At 31.3% G+C, this 20696-nt stretch overlaps 3 protein-coding genes across 5 annotated transcripts; all 3 read right to left on the bottom strand.

Moving 5' to 3' along the window:
• Positions 1 to 2355: 2355 nt before the first annotated feature.
• Positions 2356 to 3508, bottom strand: LOC114183102 (uncharacterized). The gene has a single exon (XM_028069971.2). It carries the CDS (start codon positions 2971 to 2973, stop codon positions 2563 to 2565), a length of 411 nt encoding a protein of 136 aa, XP_027925772.1. The 5' UTR covers positions 2974 to 3508; the 3' UTR covers positions 2356 to 2562.
• Positions 3509 to 4582: 1074 nt separating this feature from the next.
• Positions 4583 to 10321, bottom strand: LOC114183516 (bifunctional riboflavin kinase/FMN phosphatase-like). Of its 2 annotated transcripts, XM_085674052.1 has the most exons (11): positions 9810 to 10321; positions 9180 to 9369; positions 8391 to 8521; positions 7657 to 7726; positions 7268 to 7333; positions 6608 to 6637; positions 6295 to 6446; positions 6122 to 6199; positions 5457 to 5590; positions 5064 to 5156; positions 4583 to 4857 (listed from the first exon to the last, which is right to left on the bottom strand). In XM_085674052.1, the coding sequence occupies exons 1-11, from the start codon at positions 9919 to 9921 to the stop codon at positions 4768 to 4770; spliced, it is 1146 nt and encodes a 381-aa protein (XP_085530178.1). In that variant the 5' UTR covers positions 9922 to 10321; the 3' UTR covers positions 4583 to 4767. The 2 variants fall into 2 exon arrangements, with proteins under 2 accessions (XP_085530178.1, XP_027926360.2); XM_028070559.2 differs by lacking the exon at positions 6608 to 6637.
• Positions 10322 to 13530: 3209 nt separating this feature from the next.
• On the bottom strand, positions 13531 to 16911 carry GRF9 (general regulatory factor 9). Of its 2 annotated transcripts, XM_028070561.2 has the most exons (7): positions 16667 to 16911; positions 15894 to 16200; positions 15708 to 15795; positions 14663 to 14772; positions 14419 to 14567; positions 13947 to 14002; positions 13531 to 13865 (listed from the first exon to the last, which is right to left on the bottom strand). In XM_028070561.2, exons 1-7 carry the CDS (start codon positions 16737 to 16739, stop codon positions 13863 to 13865), a joined length of 786 nt encoding a protein of 261 aa, XP_027926362.1. In that variant the 5' UTR covers positions 16740 to 16911; the 3' UTR covers positions 13531 to 13862. The 2 variants fall into 2 exon arrangements, with proteins under 2 accessions (XP_027926362.1, XP_085530179.1); XM_085674053.1 differs by lacking the exon at positions 13531 to 13865 and having other exon boundaries at positions 13899 to 14002.
• Positions 16912 to 20696: the final 3785 nt, after the last annotated feature.

The raw sequence follows: 20696 nt of genomic DNA, 5'->3' as shown, positions 1-20696 counted from the left end.
TATGCTGTCTCCAAACTGCTTGTAAGTGATAAAAAAATTGGTCTGCAAAACATGAATCAGATGGATTTAGTCCTAAACTCATATATTAGTTGGCTTACTTAGTTCTTCAATGTTTCAAGACTAACTCACGCTAACAATTTTTGTTACAATGTTTTGTATGCACCGGATCTTTGTTCAAAGTGTCAGTGTAGGAGTTGAGAAAATTCACTAGAGATTCGATGAAATCGTTGTCATAATTTACTCATGTTTAAATTTCAATGCCAGTTGCAGATTAGTTGATGTAGGTGGTAACCATTAATTAGGGATTTAAATGTCCATCTTTTTTAGAACTTATAGTGGTATAATACCGTGAATTTTAACACTTTTTTAAACATGATTTTTTACACAAAATTCTATTATTTATTCTTAAAAATTGTGATTAATGTAAATTGATGGTAACACATGTAAAAACTTAGAGAAAACTATTGCTTGTTATGACAAAGTATTTTGTCTGCCTTGTTAATCAGTTTGTTGAAAAATTATTACAGTAAATTGATTGATAATTATTTTAAAGAAATATTTCCTCCTCCTTTGTGGATCCGAAAAATCTGTGATTAAAAATATAAAATTATTAATGTTAGACTTTAATTTAAAAGTTCTAAATGCTAGAATAAATTTTAAAAAGAATGATTTAAATTATTTGTGTGACACAATTAATGTCCTAAAATAAATCATTTTAATCTTAGTTAAATTGGTTTCATATAGATTAACAAAAAAAAAAAAAAAAACTCAACTAAATTTGATCTTTCTGAATCTCACTTTATCTTAAATTTGCAAAAAATAGTAACTTTTTAACATTCGTAATTATCTGCCACAATAGTTATATTTCAGTAGCATCCAACACAGCAAAACGTTTACGCATTAAATGGTAGTGTAGTTGGTGGAGGGTGTATGAGGACAAAATGTATGTATATACTCCAAATACTTTTAATTTTCATTTATCAACAATTAAATAAATGCATATATATTTCATTAATTCTATGACTAACATTAAAGCTATTTTTGTTACTTATTTAATTCATGTATTGTACACGCATACGTATAGGTAATAAATGCATAATCAAACATTTTTAATGTATGACTATGCTTCAAATTGAACTGTCTTCCTAAAAAAATGCAATTAATTGGAGAATTAAACTGTTCATATTTAAAGTATTAGGGATGGATTTGTGCAGTTTAAGTGTCCATAAAAAGATTTTTATACTTTTAACTTTATCAATATGATAAAAGGAAAATTTCAAATTCATTTCAAATAATCTGGATTAAATTACCTGGGAAAAAATTATCTACACCATTGTAAAGTGGAATAAATCAAATGTGATGTAACTACTTTAATTTTTATTTTTTAAATATTGTTTCTATTCTTCTTACTTTCTTTATTATTAGAAAGGATTTTATAAAATTAAAAATACAAGTTGTGTTATGATATTTCCAGCGTATCATATAATACAAATATAATATATCACATAAATACATTATTAATAACATTGGTTTCGTTTGAATTTAAGGCAAGATGCGGTACTAAATCTCCAAATCTAAATTGACTTTTTGTGTACATTTTTAAAGAAAAAAAATGATTTAATCCTATAAAAAGACATAGTTCCTCTGCATGACATGTATTTTTTAAGCTAAAAAAACTAATTACATATCAATAAAAATTAATAGAAACCAGAAATAATTAGTGATTCCGAACTTCCTAATAATTTATTTAGAAAGAGTTCTTAAAAGTTAAAGGCAACTCACATAAAAAAACTTGACCTATAAAACCTAATTAATCTTCAAAAGTTTAAGACAAAGATCAACCTAAATCACATGTTTGTCAGGTTGAGGAGAAGAAAGGGAGATTGAAAAGAAACATAATATAAGAAAGAGAAAATGGAAGATAAGGATATGGAGTAAGGAAAAGGGATAAAAGAAGAAAGAGAATGTGACAAAAATGATGAAAGAGAGAAAAGAAAGAAAATAGTAAATATACATAATGCAATGAAAAGAGAAACTAAAACCAAGAGAAAAATAAAGATTCATAGTTTTAAAATTTATATTAAAAGTCGTGTAAATTTTATTATATAAATAACTCATAATTTAGAAGTCATAAATATTTTGATTTTCCTTTTAGAAATGGTTAAACATGTTTATAATCTTTAAAATTAAATGTGAAATTAAAATTTATTTTAAATTTTAAAAATAAATATATATAGTTCTATTAATTTAACAATATCATTTTTTTTTCGTGTATAAGAACATCTCGTGTAAACATCTAGGGTTTAAGATTTCAGTTGAAATATATTAAATGATATAAACAATTCAAACGAAATATCATGGAGTAAGAGTATCTGTATGGAGTAACATTTACCAAAAGTTGATGAGGTATCTAAGAATTATTTATGATGAAAAGCTTGAAAATATTGATGAACAAGAACATTATAGATATGATGAGGAGGTTGACACATGTTACATGAAACATAGTATAGATCGAGAAAGGAAGGTATTATTTTTTGTTGGATGGTCCTAGAGATGGAGATGTCACTGGCCAGCAGCAAAAGCTTCAACAGGGAAAGTCTTGGTGATACCAGCCAGACTCTTGAAGTGGATCTTCCCCGTCGGAGACTCATCCACTGTTATCTCACTCACCGGAGGCCATAGCATAAGCTCTTTCGCCTTCACACCCTTCAGCTTCTTTATCTTCTTCTTCGAAACGTACCCTGTTATCTCACTGTCATAGCTCACCAACTTCTTTATCTTCTTGAACTCATGCTCCACCTTCTTCTTCTGCACGATCCACATGTATCCCGTGCCCTTCACGTGCCCCACTTCGATCACGTCTTGCAGAGGGAGAAGCCCCTCTGGAAGCTCGAACTCTTGCAGAAGTGAAACGGCGAGTTTCAGACCCTCCTCGTGACCCTTCTTCACAACCCCTCCTTCCTTTTCTGCCATTATCACAAACCCTTTTTCTTGCTTTGCTTTTGGGACTGTGAGAGATGCACAAACTGTTTTCGCTGCTTGTGTGTATATATAGATTCTGCTTGTGAGGGACAGACAACGTTTGTGCTTTGTGCAGATCGAAGTGGATTTCTTTGTATCTGCCGTCTCATGGTGTTTTTCTCTTGTCTCTTGCACTTGTTCTGCAGAATATTTATGGGGTGTGGTGTGGTTTTCTAGAAATAGTGACCATGGTCTGAACAATCAATGCAGACCAAGGAGTTGGTTCTTGGCAGATATTTAGGAAGAAATTTGTCGTAATTAGTTTAGATAATATCTGCATGAACATGATTAGGGTTATCATATGTTGATAACCATCTTATTTTATAATCTCGTCTTATAATTTTTTTATTGAATGATTTAGTTTTTTTTTAATTAAATATGTTGATTTATTATTTTATTCTTAAACAGAGTTGTGAACAACATGTGAGAAAAAAAAAGGTGTCAAATTATATATATTTTTCATTTGGTTATATGTTATGTGGTTTGTTAATAATTATAGATGATAATACATTGGTATCTATCCTTTAAAATAACAACTCTCTTTATTAATATAATAATAACAATAATAATGTATTGATAAAAAATATTTAATGGTTTTTTTCACAAAGAATGTTAATATATTTCTTTTTCTGTAATTTGTGTCACAAGATAGCTTTTATCTGAGTAATAAGAGATTTCATCAAATGGACTTTACTCTAAAAAAAAGAGTATTTAAATGAACTAACCAAAAGATTGTTTTTATTTTACTCAATTTTGGCCATTTGGTACAGCGCAAAAACATAGGTGTTTATCGGCTACACATTTTATATAGAAATTTGATTAATGGAAATTTGGGAAGAAAAGAGAACATTGAATTTTAACAATATAAAGTTCTTAGACTAAAAGGGCTACATGGAAGATAGAGAACATAAATTGTTTCCCAGTACATTATAACTTTTATTTTTTAAAATACATTACTTATCAATTATTACTTGCATTTCCTAACGAATCAATTCATATAATTCATATAAAATGTTAAATATGTTTTTGTCTTGTAATTTTTATTGAATTTTAAAATTAGTTTATTTCGAAATTTTAGACCAATTTAATTCTTCATCTTTTGAAATATGTGGATTTAGTCATTTTAATCAAATTTTGTTAGATTTTTTTAATGTTTCGTATACTTTTCAGGATTGTATTTGAGTTGTTTATACTATTTGTCACATTTTTGTTTTAATATTAAGTTAAATACTATTATGAAACGCACTTGAAATGTCAAATAAATCTAACAAAATTTGATTAAAATGACTAAATCCACTTATTTCAAGAGAGATGAAGAACTAAATTGGTCCAAATTTTCAAAATAAACTAATTCCAAAATTCACTAAAAGTTAAGGATCAAAAACATATTTAACCCTATAATTAATATCATATAGAATTAATATCATTATGACAAAATAAAGCACAATTAATTTCTTTGTTATTATTTGATTAATTTAACTGTTTTTCTTTTAATCTGACAGTTTTTTTCTAAATTTAACCATTTTTCAATTATAAAACTACCTATAAAATAAATAAAAACTTTTTACAATAAAGTTATAAAAATTAGATATATTTAATTTCATAGTTATAACAATAACATTAATAATAATAATTTTATTATTTTTTATTAGCATTAAAAAGTGAAAACACGTAGAAAGTTGCATAATTGTTACTTCCATCTCCAAATATACGGTCTCTTGGCTGTCCCCTCCACGTGAAGCTTTTCTATAAACAAGTGAATGATGGCAAATCCAGTGAAGCTCTTGCAATAGACTTGTACTCTTCTAGTTTATCAAAAGCAATTGACGACAGTTCCTGTTCACGCACGCAAATATTTACCATAAAATGGGGGACACAGATATAAGATAGCAGAAAGAGAAAGCTTTTGGAGCAAAATTGTAATATTCTAATGACCATTTATAACACGAATAATTTTGTTTTATGCACTAAAAGTCCTCGTATGAGCTTTTGGTTGCAAAATAGCCACCTTAGCCATCAAAAAAGGTGTCATCGTTTATTACCTTGTTATCCCACGTTCTTATGTAGCCAACAAGACTGATCTGCATATTCTGCTTCTGTTTCAGGTCACTATTTGAATCAATAAGATAAACACGCTGCAAAATGAGCCCCAAGTATTCTCCGTTAGTGACATTCATCAATGAGGTCCAGAAGGATATAATGCATAGTCTAAGAAAGGATTGCAGAAAAAAGTGTAGTTGTCAAAACTATGAGCTTCCATTCAAATATATACAAATTATGATGTGTACTAAACTTATAAATTTTTATGTGCTCTAACACTAGAACTCAAGAAATTTTGTCTAGACTTAACAACACAAGAGTACTAAATGGTGCATCAGAAGTTTCTGATGTGTAATGAAAAAATAAATTCTACAGTTTTATGATTGATCACTCACTATTTTTTTATAGGCAACACAGGAGAAGTCCAAATTAATGCTAGCCAGTATCTTGAATTTCCTATCTGTATCGATATTGGCCCAACCCAAGTAAAGCCCGACAGCTTGATCAGGAAGAGCAAGTGTTGCATTGTCTGGATTAAGGAATTAAATCAGATCTATAAAACCATGTTAAATCAAGAAGTTAAAAACTAAGAAGCAAAGGGCTAGTTTACTTAAAAAAAAAAGTTTTCATTTTTAATTACAAAATTGTCACCTTGTTTTCCATTTATTTTCAAAAATTTATAAAGGAAACAGAGAAAAGAGAAACAAATAAAAACTTGTTTTCAAGGTTGAAAATATAAAACATATTGAAAACAAGATGACAATCGAAGTAAAAAGTATAACAAAAAAATGAAAACAGAAAATATACTCTCAAATTCCTTAGGGAATTCCAAAATCCTTTTTTTTAGTGATTTTCAAATTTTAAGATTTTAATTATTTGAAATAACTTCTTAAAAAAATTCCCTAATTTTAATTTCATTTAATTTTTTCATTCAAACCTATATTTTTTTTAAAAGAATTTCAAATTTTTCAAATAAATAAATTATTTTCTTAAATTGCTTTATCCGAACATTTTTCATATTGCCAGCTATATCAAACGAGAAAGATGAAATTTCGCAAACCTGTGGCTTCCTCTAGACATCCAGTAACATACAAACCACTCAGATGAATTGGCTCAATAGGTAATGTGTCATCTAACCCTGCCAACATTAGTTTGAAAGATTATTCTGACAGAAGAACACGGTATTTAGGGAAACCAATCAACATTAGAAACTAATTAGTGCATTAGCATTACAGTCATCAAAGGGTGGAAGACCCCATAGCTCAGGTTGAAACTCTAAAAGTGAATGAAGAACAACATTTGCTAGCCCGTTACAATCAGCTTCCCTTCGAGATGGGACAGCCACAATCTTCATTTTTGCAGCATTGGCTGCCTTGACGCCAACCCTGTTAAAAGTGCATTGGAGAACATAAATTATATGCAAATATGAATATCACATAACAGAAATTTGCAAGGTTGCACAGAAGGTGCAATCACAAACTTGGCAGGAGATGTGCGACATATCCTGCTGGTGAATCAAAGCAGTGATTATAGTATGCTCACATACCGAGATGAATACCCAGCAGTTGAGATTAACCTGATCAACATATACTGTTTTGAAATCAACCAAAACTGTCTGGGAGCATTATTTTGAGAAAGTTTACGTAATTGAAGAAAAAATAATTTAACCAAGTACACTGTCGGTTATACATTATGAGAATTTTTTAAAATAATGCAGATTAAAATGAATAGGCAGTGCTCATGTAAAAGCATGGATATGATCTCAACAAACTAACAGAGAGAGTCCTGATAAGAGGGATTGTAAAAAAACAAAAATTCAACTTCTTTTATAATGTCCATTTCAACCAAAATAGGTTAATCCAATTGCATAGTGTCTCATACACTCTTAACATATCACACCTTTTGCACTCAACAGCCATCCACACATATCTGTGTAGGTTTGGATATGGCCAAAGGATTGGTTGGTGGTCTACTTCAACTATAGGCTTCAACACTGGTGGTACAGTGGCCTCTTCATCAGTGATCACTGTGTTTTGGATTATGTTGGTAACTTTAGATGGTACAGAGCAATCTGATCCCAGAAATTCTAGACCATCCTTGGTCAAGATTAGAATTTACTGTTAGTTGTCACCCAATCAAAAGCTTAACAAAAGTCACAACAGCAAATGCAATCATACACGGTATGCAGAAACTCTGGGAGACTTACAAGGAATCCTCAATCACCAGGCAATTAATTGCATCTACACCCATTTTCTTGGCAGCTTCTTCAAATCTGCAAAAATTAGACTTTACTGTTGTGGTAAAATTAGAAGAGCATACTTGACCGAGAAAACGAATTTCCCTACTAAACATAGGATGGAAAAAGTGAAAAAACGTTGGGTGATTAGAGTTCTGGAGGAAAATTTATGTAGTTAGATAATTGTAGTTGACTATTTACTTCTAATTGTGATTAGTACGGCTAAAACTTGGGATGGTGGATATTTATTTGCTGCTGGAAAAGTGTTACAGTTGTTCATTGTCAATAGATCCACTTGTACTCAGGATTTTTCGTTTCGGGCATATATGAGATGTCAAAGTGCTCAAGTAGAATCTTACAAATACGGAGAAGGCTTCCCAGCTTTAACTTGGTCACTTCCTAGAATTACAGAAAAGCTTTCATTCCAACCTAAAAAAAATGTGATGAGCATCAAAGAATTCTTCGAACAGGAAACTATATGTCAATCATAAGGAAAAGCAAGTGTCTTTTAACCAAAAACAAAGGCAGATAATTTCAGGGATCATTTTCAAAGAAGATACTGTACTTCTGTGGTACCATATCATTCTAAGAACAGAGACCGAGAATAGATATAATTTATTAATTAAAAATAAATACAAAATTAGAAACAAAATTGATATCTAATTGGAAAATATTTGGGAAGATACTTCTCCATCAAATTGTATCACATTGTCGTATTTACTATTAGTCAAATCATATTTCTTACATAATCAACTTCTCTGTACCAAAATTTTATCAATTGGATATCAAGTTTTCTTAGTTCTATATAATTATTTTAAAATGAATTATTAACGATTGACTTTAAAGGCATTAGGCTAGCAATTTTAGTGATTCCAAAATCTTAAGCTAAAAAAAGAAGAAAAGAAGCATTATCTATTGTTTTCTTTGTCAGATGTTACTTAAGAAACTAGTACTTGTGTTTGCATATTCCCTTGTACGTAATCAGTTCAGAAATAATGGCTAGCTGATAAGTAAGACAACACTTCTTGAAATTAAAAGACTTAAAATTCAAAGTCAGTAATAAACAAAAAGAAGCTAGTCCACAGAAAACAACCTTTGTGATAAGAAATTTTTGCATCTATGTATTCTCGCAAGGAATTTGAGGCAAGAGCCATTGGAACTCCATTTTTCTGCAAATGTTTGATTAGGCGATTCGCACCAGGTAGTGCTTTGGCCTTTGCCCACCTAAACCAATTTATGATTTGAAAATAAGAACCCGTAAATGTGTAAGCAATTGTAATATGACAGTTTCCAACAGGTTTGATTTAAGTTATTAATAAAAAAAGTGCATTTCTTTGAAAACAAATTTAGAATATATAATGAATCACATCTCTTACAAATTATTAATCACAAATTATATAACAATCTAACTATGCAGCGTTTAGTGTTTCAAAAATAATTTTGACTTTTAAACCATATTCAGCCTTCCTCGTCAAACTAGATATCTTCATATCAGTCTGACCTCATAGCTTTAGGTTCCATTTATTATGTATAAGAAAAACACGGGAAATAGAATGAGAGAATGTTATCCACTTAGTGTGTATAATTGTTTGTATTTTCAATAATTGTTTTAAATTTCAAAATGCAGCTAAATAAGGTTACCCAGACAACTAATAGAGCGTAGTGCAAGGCAAATAGTAGAGTGTAGAATCAAGGGAGATGTTGAATGAGATGAAAACAGTAAAAGATCAGAAAACGTCTCTTCTAGTTTCAAAAACTTTTTTTTCAAACAATTTTCAAAAGTTTCATACACTTTAGACGAAAATCTGATAGAAAACTGTTATAGAAAATGGTTTTCCAAACAAAAACGTGATAAAAGAATCAAGCATGCCATCATTGATACCTTTCCCTATATATAGGAGTGATTTCACTGATAAATTGATCTGGTGTCAACGGAAGTTCATAGTCCGTAACCATTATAGCTGCCGTGTCCTTTTGTGTCATCCCCAACCTCTTCTTGTCCTCCTTCTCCCTGTCCAGTTCTTTTCCATACCTTGCCAAAAACTCATTTACGACACCCCTTGTAGCCCTTTCTGCACACCAGTCACCCACACACATGCATGGTTCAGAAAGAATCCACAAGAAAAAAAATTTCACCAACTATAGAGACTTAAAATTTCACCAAGCATCGTAATTATGTAACTTTAATCGCCCAGATTTCCTTAAATATTGGAATTGAGTAATTTTGCTCCATATTTCACTTTTAGTTAATATTTTCGTAATTTTGCCGAAAATGAAAATGACAGTGAATAATATTGCCTTAGCTAACTTAATTTCCCCTTTACTCGATCATAAATTCATGATACTTGAACAAAAGCAATTAAATATTTAACACAAGACTATATGAGAAACCAAAATTACTCAACTAAGATAATAAACCTAATTTGCACAATTAGAAACTTGGAACAAAAACCGCGCAACAACACTCCCGCAAGACAAAAAGTGTAATTAAATTAAAGCTCGAGGAGAATACCAGAATCCAGAAGGGTGCCATCCAAGTCAAAAATGACACCCAAAACCTTGGCTCCTTCATTGCAGCCTTGCAACTCACAGCAGCAACTCATGTCAGCTCCAAATTTGAGCATACAAAATTGATGGAAACAATGTGAGGTTGATAAATGGATGAGAGTGTCCTATATATACTACAAAGAATACAAGATCTGTGTGTTTATGGAAATCCAACTTGAAAGGCATTCCCTTCTATTCCACGAGTAATAGTTCACAGATCTTATGGTTCTGTTCTAAAACCATCAAACAATGAAATAGACCGAAAGAATCATTAACAATCGCAATATGAATGGTTTCAGAAACCATTCAAATTGCATATGAACTGAAAGCAGCGTTTGATACGTGATATTATCGTATTCACACCCTTCTCCGTCACGTCAAGCATAAATTCCGAACGCTAGTTGATGTCGTCGCGCACATTATGCTTTAAATATTCCGTCTTCTCTCCTAAACGACAATCAGAATGAAGCATTCTTCTTTCTTTGAATTTGTTTTTTCGGATGCTGAGATGGGAAGGTTTATATATAATAAAAATAAAAAAAATAATTTACAATTTATTTAATCATACAAATTTCTTTATAATCAAAGTATATATATATATATATATATATATATATATATATATGCTTTATTTTCTCTTTCAAATAAAGTCAAAAGTGTTACTCTATTTGAGTTTTATTTATTTTAACTCCAAATTTCTTTTTTGATATTTTATTTTTTTTCTCTACCTTATGGCTTGATTTTTTTTATTTTGAATTAATTTTATTAAATACTATTTTTAATTTAAATAAAGTCATACAAAAATAAATAGTTATGTATTAAAATTATAATGGCAACTAAATTTTTATTAAAAATAAAATAGCATGATAAAATGTTCAAAAAGGAATTTTTTTTTCTAATTCATTATAAATTTATTGAATTCTATTATAATTAGTTTAAAATTCTCTAATAAGTTTCGACTATTAGCTTCCATAAATCTTTACCTTCTATTTGGATAATAAATTTTAATAATTTCAATAAATTGAAATACATAATATTTGAATTACTTAAAATGAATTATCTTCATTTGTTAAATAGTTTGTTTTGATGGGATAATTGAAATACCTTGAATTTCAATTAAATCTTGAGTGATAAAGCAAATTGATTTATTTTTCAAGACAAAATTTTATTTTAAAAATATGGTGCCTTTTATCTTCGGCTTGAGCCGGTTTGTCTCGACCTTTTATCTGAATCAGTTTGTCTTGACCATCGGTCCAAGCCAACTTGTCTAATGCCTCAGCCATGGTTGACTCCATTCATCCTTCATCTCGAACTGAATTGGCTCGATCTTCAATGTCGAAGGTTAAGTTAAGCTAGTGGGAGTTGAAAGGTTGAGCCAAGTCAACTCGAACGAAAAGTCTAACAAAGTTGGTCGTGGTCAAAGGTCAAGACTAATCGACCCTAATCAAATGTCAAGACTAATTTGTCCTAGCCAAAAGTTGAGACCCAGCCCTAGTCAAAGGTTGAGAAGAGTCGACCCTGACCGAAGGTCGAGATAAGTTGGTCTTAGTTGAAAATCATGACGAGTCGACCATCGAGATTTGTCGTACTAGGACAAAGGTCAAGAAGAGTCAAGACAAGCCAAAGGTCAAGCCGAGTAATCCCAAATTAAAGGTTGAGCCTCGAGTCGAGCAAAGTCGACTTAGGCAGAAGATTTAGTTGAGTCTACACAATCGAAGGTTAAGACGAGTCAACCATAACCGAAGTTCAAGACAAGTCGGTCCTAATCGAAGGTCGAGACAAATTGACCTTGGCCGAAGGTTGAGACAAGTCGACTTGGGTTGAAGGTCAAGATGATTTGATCTTGATCGAAGTTTAGAACAAGTCGACATGGACCAAGGTTGAGTCAAATAAGCCAAAATCAAATGTTGAGTTAATTAGTCCCAGACCAATGATCGAGCTGAGTGGACCCGAGCCAAAAGTCAACCTGAGTCATTTAGATTGAAGGTTAAGCCATGTCAATTTGTGTTAAAGGTCGAGCACAGTCGGTCCGAGTCAAAAAAACAATCCGATTTATTCATGACAGAAGGTTGAGTTGAGTCGGTCTGGTCAAAGCTCAAAATGAGTCAACCTTGGTCGAAGATCGATAAAAATTGATGTTGATCAAAGTTCAAGATGAGTCAACCTGATCGAAATTCAAAATGAGTCAGTTTTGGGTAAAGGTTGAATCAAGTCAGCCTCGATCATAATCAAGCCAAGTCAACCCAAGCTAGATGTCGAAACAACTCAACCCAAGATGAAGGTCGATATGAGTCAATTATTTTAACTTGTAGATTTTTTTTCACCTTATCAATAAAAAAATTTCAAAATTTATGGGAGTGAATTTCAAGTTCTATTATTTTAGTTATTTGAAACATAATAACAATAAAGGAAAAAATGAATGGAAAGTGAACATGTTTTTTCAGAAAAAAGAAATGAAATTATACACACATAAAGGGACATTTTGATAATTTAATATAAGATTACATTTACTCTTATATTCTTCTTTTTAAGGAATACAAATATCCTATTCCCATTTGCTTTTCCACTCCACCACAGAGAGAATGAGATACTCGTGAGAAATTGTGACACTCTTCCATTTTTCCAATAATTTTCTAATTTACTAAACATAATGGTTGGTAGATTATAAATTTATTGAGAGTAAATTACATTGAAAATTTCTTATTCACTTTTTTTGTTACGATATTTTCTTCTGAGTTATGAAAAATATTATATAGTGTATCTTGTAAAGAAAATAGTTCAAACTTTTAAAAACATGAAAAATAGTGTATAATCTCAAAAAATTTCAAAATGTATCAATGTAGTTTACTCTTTCGTTATCGCTAATGAGAGAAGGAAATATTTATATTTGGGTTTGGAAATTTGAATAGATATGAACCTAATGAGAGAAGGAAATAATGATATACCTGGCTTTGGAATTTTGAATAGATATAAACCTTTGATATTAAATTTTTATGTGAAAGTTTTATGTGATTTTTTTCCTTATTTTAAGTCTAACAAATTCTAACTTAAGTCTTCTTATTTAAATTCAGTGAAGTGAGACATAAAACGCAAAATTTGCTTGAAATCTTAACAGGAAATTTCATGTTTGACCATTTTCTTTTTAATTTATTTAATTCCTTATAATTTCTAATTGTAAATAAATGACTTAAAAAACAAGACTGAGGAGAATTTGAGGAACAACAGGAGATAACAAAGACAGGAGAAAGGTGGAGCCCAAAGAACCAAAGAACAAAGTCAGCACAAAGTAGGAAAAATAAAAACATCCTTTTAAAAAAAAAATATAATCTTTCATTTTCAAATCACTTTTCTCGTTTCTTTTAGTTGAATCTCTTTATTTCCAATAACCTTTCAAAATATGCATTCACCCAACTAAAACAAGGAATCCAACAACAGAGTTTTTCCAGATAATAAACTATTCTGATCACAAAAACAGAATATATACTTATACGGTTGATTTTGTAGTACAGAAGACTGGAGTAAAGGCCATTTTCCTGACTTCAGAAACAAATGCTTGTTTTGCTGATGGAAAAGTGCTCAGCGGTCACTCCTTCCCTAGGACATTTATTTACATGTGCCACATTTCGCGGCAATAAATTAGGGTATGCAATGAAAGTGAAAAATTAAACAATGATGGAAGAATCATCTCCAAAATCGCAGTAAGAGTTGTAGCATTTCATTGGAAAAGGAAATAATACACCATAATCAATTCTCATCAATCAAATCCCCCAGAGAAGGGAGGAAAAGGCTTAGGAATGAAATAGGCCATTTCCAGACACCACACAAACAAAAACATAGCATAAATAGCACAAATGGAGTTTCTTTTTCCCCTATCGGGAAGTATGGCCAATCAACAAGAAACAAAGAGGAAACAATGAAACCCTATCTCTAACTAATACACAGATAAGTAATCGGCCCTCATGTTTCATTCCAAATGCATGCATCAAATCCTACGGGAAGTTCCCATCAACCATCGAATTCACTGCAAAAAAATTGATGAGGTGAACTAAAGCAATCAAACAAAAATAAAATTACAGGTACCAAACAAGAAAGAATTACTCACCTCTGCATCCTCACCTCCACCAAGTTTGGCAGTGCCATTCACTTTTTGAGCATCTTCTGCAATAGCGTGAGACAGTTGCAGTGAACATTTGTAGAAAAGAAGCAGGCAGCAAAGAGGATATTGTCATAATTTAAATCCAACATATAACAATAGCATCTTTCAAAAAACCATTTTGCTTAGCACCAAATGCCCTTAAGTAGGTTTTGCATCCTTTAGTTGGAAATAGTCTAGCATGTCAACGGCTAGGCACCCCAGTCATTATTTCAATTGTGCAAAAGCATATTTACAGATCATGGACCCCACAACCTTACAAATCAAAATAATGATTAGTGTTTAGGGTAAACCATGCGTAGCCAAGAATTAATCCTTTTCCAACCGAGTAATCAAGCAATCATTATCTTCGTTGTACACTAGGTAGCCTGTCATATATGCTGGAAGCAAAGGTTACTACAAGTCTTCTAGCAATAATTACCTCCATCCTCAGGGATGTCAGAAGTCCACAAAGTTAGATTGTCTCTGAGAAGTTGCATGATTAAGGTGCTATCTTTGTATGACTCCTCGTTCAGGGTGTCCAGCTCAGAAATAGCTTCATCAAAAGCTTGCTTTGCAAGATGACAAGCTCTGGAAATAGTGATATACAATTACCCTCGTTAAACACATAACACCAATCAACAATCATAATTCAACTTAGAAATCAAAGGCAAAAAGACACAAACCTTTCTGGGGAATTCAAGATTTCATAATAGAAGACTGAGAAATTTAAAGCTAGACCCAATCGGATGGGGTGTGTGGGTGGTAAATCAGACTCGGCTGCGGTAGTAGCAGACTGCAATAAACAAAACATATTTGTGTAAGCGATGTAAGGGAAGTGTTCTGAGGAGGAAAATCCTTTCGGGTACAATATCAAATAAATGTCAAAAGAAAATAATCATAAATCATATAACAAAAATAGTAAGAATAAGAACTAAATAAAAATACTGATTCATTGCACTAAACAATGCAATTACAACACTACAAACTTAATCACTTCAAAAGAAACAATAACGTTACTATCAATGGACGTTACACAAAAAAATAATAGTGTACAAACAATCTAGACAATATAAAATGGCAATGGTAATAAAACAAAGTTCCTCCAATTTCAGTAACCAATGCTGTGCTGCCCAAAACAGAGAGATCATGAGAACATAGCAACTTAACAAAGAAGGAAAATGATAGGTGAGGAAGAGTGTAAAGAAACATAGCAGGAATCAATTAGCAAGGGTTTAATCGAAAACATAAACGAGCAATGACAAAAATGACCCAAAATGGCTAAATCCTTAAGAATAGGATTGTTGCAAATAACAGTTATTTTCACTCAACATTGTTCAAATCAGAAGAGTTCCCACTTTTCCCCAATAAAACAACAGAAGACGCCTAAAGAAACCAAGCAACATGATATAGAAGTTCTACAACAGGTTTGAGAAATAAATAAACTCAACACAAAACCAGAAAATGAAGAGCAAAAGATTCTTACTTAGATCAATTGTTAACAGGATATTTTCAACAATCCCAGCAAACAACCATCCATTGGATAAAAAATCATCATATAAACTGTGAAACAATACAATATGAGTTGCACCTCATATGTTTCATAGACTGATCAGCAGCTTCCTTAGATCCATTGCTAATAGCATATTTTCAACAATCCCAGCAAACAACCATTCATAGGATAATGCCATCATATAAACTGCAAAAACATTAAAGCAACATAAATTGCACCTCATATGCTTTCATAGACTGATCAGCAGCTTCCTTCTTCTCATTGCCGGTCTTAAATTCAGCAAGATAACGATAGTAATCTCCTTTCCTGCAAACAGAATATGTTAACATCCCCAAATCCACATGCAAAAAATACCACATCATACCAAACAAACCCTGTCGCAGAGAATGGTCGGAAATGCTCACATCTTATAGTAGAACACAGTGGATTCACCAGCTGCAGCCGAAGGAATAAGATGTTCGTCAATCACTCTCATAACATCATTACAGATGTTCGAAAGCTCCAATTCAACCTTCTGCCTATACTCCTTAATCCGCTTCGCATTCAATTCATTCCCTTTTGTCTCCTCCTTCTGCTCTATGGAAGACAGGATCCTCCATGACGCCCTCCGAGCACCAATCACATTCTTGTATCCAACAGAAAGCAAATTTCGCTCCTCAACAGTCAGTTCAACGTCTAGATTCGCAACCTTCTTCATCGAATCAACCATCTCTGACACAAACAGATACCAAAACAAAACATCACAGATCAAAACTCACATCGCATGAAGAACAAAATTAACACACTCAAGTACGATGCTATAACTTCGACATGCAGTACCAAAAAAATTGAAAAAACGCACTTTCCATTTTAAAAAATCAGAAAAAAGGAAATTAAAATAAAAGTGAAAAGAATAGAAATGGAAAGCAAAATTCCTTTCAAATGAACCGCTAATCGTAACAGATTCTTCACCCTCCACTTCCCCTCGCAACCAAACTCGCAGTGAACAGTGATTAGTAAACCAAATTGACTACCAAAATTATTTTTCTCACTAAAAACGATATAAACCGAAACAAGCGAGCAAAAATTTACTCAAATAAGTAGAAACAAGCAAACACACAAAAAATTATCATAAAATCGAGCACATCGACGCGCATGCGCGAGTCAGAGTGCGAGAAACAAAGGAAGAACTTCAAACCTTCGTATCGTTCGGCCTGCTCCGCGAGCTTGGCGATGTAGACGAAGTTGTCACGATCCTTGGAGGAAGCCATGGCCGATCTCTTAGAAATTAGGGTTTGTGAACACTCTCTCCGCTTCTCACTCTATTTCTCACTCTGACCCTCTCTCTGCGATTCTTCCTGGCAGAGAGGTTCTGTAAGAAAAGAACACGGTCCTGAAATGTCAAATGTGTCCCTTCCTTTTCTTTATTTTTCCTTTTTGGTCCTCACGGTGACTCTGGGGCACGATAAGGTGTGTGAGTGCGGAAACTAAACTGGATTTCCGGCCACTGAGTGAACTCCACGTGTCCATCCAAACCTTCGATAACATCTCCCCACCAATCATAACACGCCGCGTTATACCTAACTGCCAATGATGCCGTTCTTTTTGGTTTTCTTTTTTTTTTTTACCGATAATTTTGTTTATTTGATTTGATTTGTAAGTTTGTCCTTCAGTGAAGGAAGGGATGTCGACATGAAAATGGTAGTTTGTCTTCCTTGGTTGTGACTACTGTTGTGTCAAAAAGTCTAATGTCTTTCTTTTTTCATTAATTAATTTATTTAATATCATAAATTAATTAATTAATACAAATTCACATGTCCTTGTTTATAGATTGTAAAAATAAACAGTTTTGAAACAACAAATCACTATAATGATAAAATAATCTCGTTAATGACAACTTTAATAGAGGGTAAATACAAGGTTTAATAGTTATTAACGATTTTTTCATTTTAAAATTGATATAGATATGAAGTGTTTTTATATGTTGTCTAAACTAACGAACATTCTTATTTAAAACAAAAACAAGAATTTCAACCTGTATTTTATTATTGAAGAGGACAATTTTCCGAATTTTGGAAGTGATTACAAAATTGTTTAATAAAATGAACAACTCACAAAACACTTAATTTTAATTTATTAATAAATGTTTCTTAACAAAATTCATATTTATTCACCGTGTCTTCTTCTAATGACATACAGACTTATATTTATTGAAGGATGAAAAATAGCATGAGTTGGAAATTTGAATTTATTTATTTTGATGATTGGAGTTTGAAATATACATAAAAGGAAGAAACTCAATAGGACAATGATATTCCTAGTTAGTCATGTGATGGTTACCACTCAAACAAGTTATATCATTATATCATTTTAGTCACATGTAGACAAAGTTGTGGCGTATATTAAGAGGCATATAATTGATTTAAGGAAAATGAAACTTTGAAACAACAACAATCATTAATATATATGAAACATCATGTAACAAAGCCATGAAATAATTTTATGTAACTAAAAAACCAGAAAAAAAAATACTTTAAAGCTTTTTTGTGTAATTCTATTTTTTATGAGACTCATGAATTTAAAAATAATGTTCATGATATGAAATTAAAATAATTATTTTATTTGACATTATGTTTATTATTTGTATGATTGTGTTCGAAGTTTAAAATATAAGTTAAAAAATTTATTTTTTGATTGGATGTCTTTGAATGGGAAAAAATATTGTTCTTCTAAAAAAATTGTTCACCAGTTAATAATTTGAAAGGTATCACCATGCCATTAACCATGACTTAAATTGTATTTTTAACTTAAATGATTGGTTTGCAGACTAAGGCCGAGTGTTAATAATAATAATAAATTGTAAAAGAAATTTGTTATTTTATTCATAAAATAGTAGTAGGAGGGTTGTAAAAAGATTGTGTTACTTTGTCCATAAATTTGTACGAAAAGTGTTTTTAATTTTATTCACAAAATTGCACAAAAAAAAAATATAAGAGACTACTCAAATTATATATGATTTTAAGATACAACCAATATCAATTACAATGAAAATTAAGACTCTTTATTCTTACAAAGGTGATGAATACATATGTCTTTGAGTGATTTTTTGTTAAACTCGTGGTATTATTCACCAACACCTCCGTGTATACTGTCATTCTAATATCTAATGATGTGGCAAAAAAAAGTAAAATGTTTTAAATGGTAAATATTATGTTACAAGTTCTAACTTGCCTAAAATTTTACGAGGTGAAACTTTAAACTTTGTTTGTCATATTCCTTATAGAGGTTGTGTCCTTATGATTTATGGAAGAAAAAAGAACCATATTTAAAATATTTTAAAGTGCGAGGTATCTTGCAAAGGTTAATATAATTCTTAATAAGAAAAGAAAATTTTTTAGTTATTTATTCTGAAGTAGGTGAAATTTCTTACAATACTATCATAGAATTTAGATATATTTTCTTTAAAGGATAAATTGACTAAAACTATTTGTGATACCTCTAGTATTGTTTTTCCTTCTAATGATAATATCATTTGTGATTTTTCTAGTTATGATATTTAATATGTGAAATTTCTTGAGATTATTGAAGAATATATTAATGCAAATAGGATTTTGATTTTGGTGACACAAAATAAACTATTGATTGTGTTTTTACTTTAGGTGAAGGTGTAGTACCTCATAAACAAATTGCCCACTGCCTCATTAATTTTTAAGATACCCTTCATTGTTCTCTATAAACAATCTCTAGATTATAACTTTCTAAAAGTGTTTGGATGTGTTTGTTTTCCCCTTCTTAGACCATATAATAATCACATGTTAGATTTTTGTTCCCAACAATGTGTTTTTCTTGGTTATTTTGTATCTCATAAGTGTTATATGTGTATATCGAAATTTGGCCACATTTATATATCTAACGATGTTTTGTTCAGTGAAATCAGATTCCCTTATATTGAATTATTTTTAAGTCAACCTAATTTCATTCCTCAATATAATCAATTTTTCAGTCTCACTTCTAATCACACACCTTTTATTGTTGTTCACACTAACTTTGTCACGGTTAGTCCTCTTAAAAATATGTCTCAATCACAATATTTAATTTTTCCTGAAACTACTCATGTTGTTGAATAACCCATGTCTCGGCCCTCAAATACTCATGTTGTGCAAACAATATCTAAATATGGTATTTATAAACCAAGGGTGCATCCTTCACTATTGTTGATTAATATTAAACCATTCAGTGTTAAATAGGCTCTACAGGACCCAAGATGGTTGTCTGCTATGAAACAAAAATATGATGCCATTATTTTTAATCACACCTAGGATTTGGTGCCTCTTCCTACTGACGGGAGAGTTGTTGGCTGCAAATGGGTTTTTAGAATTAAAGAAAATGTTGATGGAACTGTCAATAAATACAAAGCGAGGTTGGTTGCAAAGGGGTTCAATCAAGTTCATGGGTTTGATTTTCATGAAGCATTCTCCCCTATTGTTAAGCCTATTATGATCATGATTATTTGCACTATTGCACTAACAAATGAGTGGAATTTGTTTCATTTGGACGTTAATATTATCTTTCTTAATGGAAATCTTGATGGAACTGTGTATATGGTTCAATCACCTGGATTTGAAGTCTCAAATGAATCCCTGGTTTGTAGGCATTAAAAGGCGATCTATGGCCCCAAACATGCCTTTAAACAATTGTTTGATAAATTGAAATTAACCTTGTTGCAACTTGGTTTTCAGTCTAGCAAGTGTGATCCTCTTTATTTGTCTATCAACACAACTAGCAAACTGTTTACATTCTTGTATATGTTGATGACATTATAATCACATGAACTTCTAGATCTTTGATTTAGGAGCTCACTCATAAACTACATTATAATTTTTCTCTCAAACAATTGGACAAACTTAATTATTTTTTGAGTATTAAAATTAACTATTGTGTTGACAAAAACCATCGTCGAAATACATCATGGATTTGCTACATAAGACAAACATGGGTGAAGCCAAATCAATTTCTTCACCAATTGCAAACTGTTTAAATTTTTACCAAAGGTATTCTCTAACCCAACCTTATACAGATATGTTGTTAGGTCTTTTAACTATGTTACTCTCACAAGGCTAGACATCAATTATGCAATTAATAGAGTTTGCCAATTCATGGCAAATCCTTTTCTTACTTGTTGGAAAACTGTTAAAAGAAGTCTTTGATATCTTAAAGGTATTATTTCT

The sequence above is a fragment of the Vigna unguiculata genome, chromosome 5 (genome assembly GCF_037176805.1).
Source record: "Vigna unguiculata cultivar grain cowpea cultivar isolate G323 ecotype 2 chromosome 5, ASM3717680v1, whole genome shotgun sequence".
NCBI classification, from domain to species: domain Eukaryota; kingdom Viridiplantae; phylum Streptophyta; class Magnoliopsida; order Fabales; family Fabaceae; genus Vigna; species Vigna unguiculata.
The sequence above is the reverse complement of the archived record's forward strand: the minus strand, read 5'-3'. Positions and strand labels throughout refer to the sequence as shown.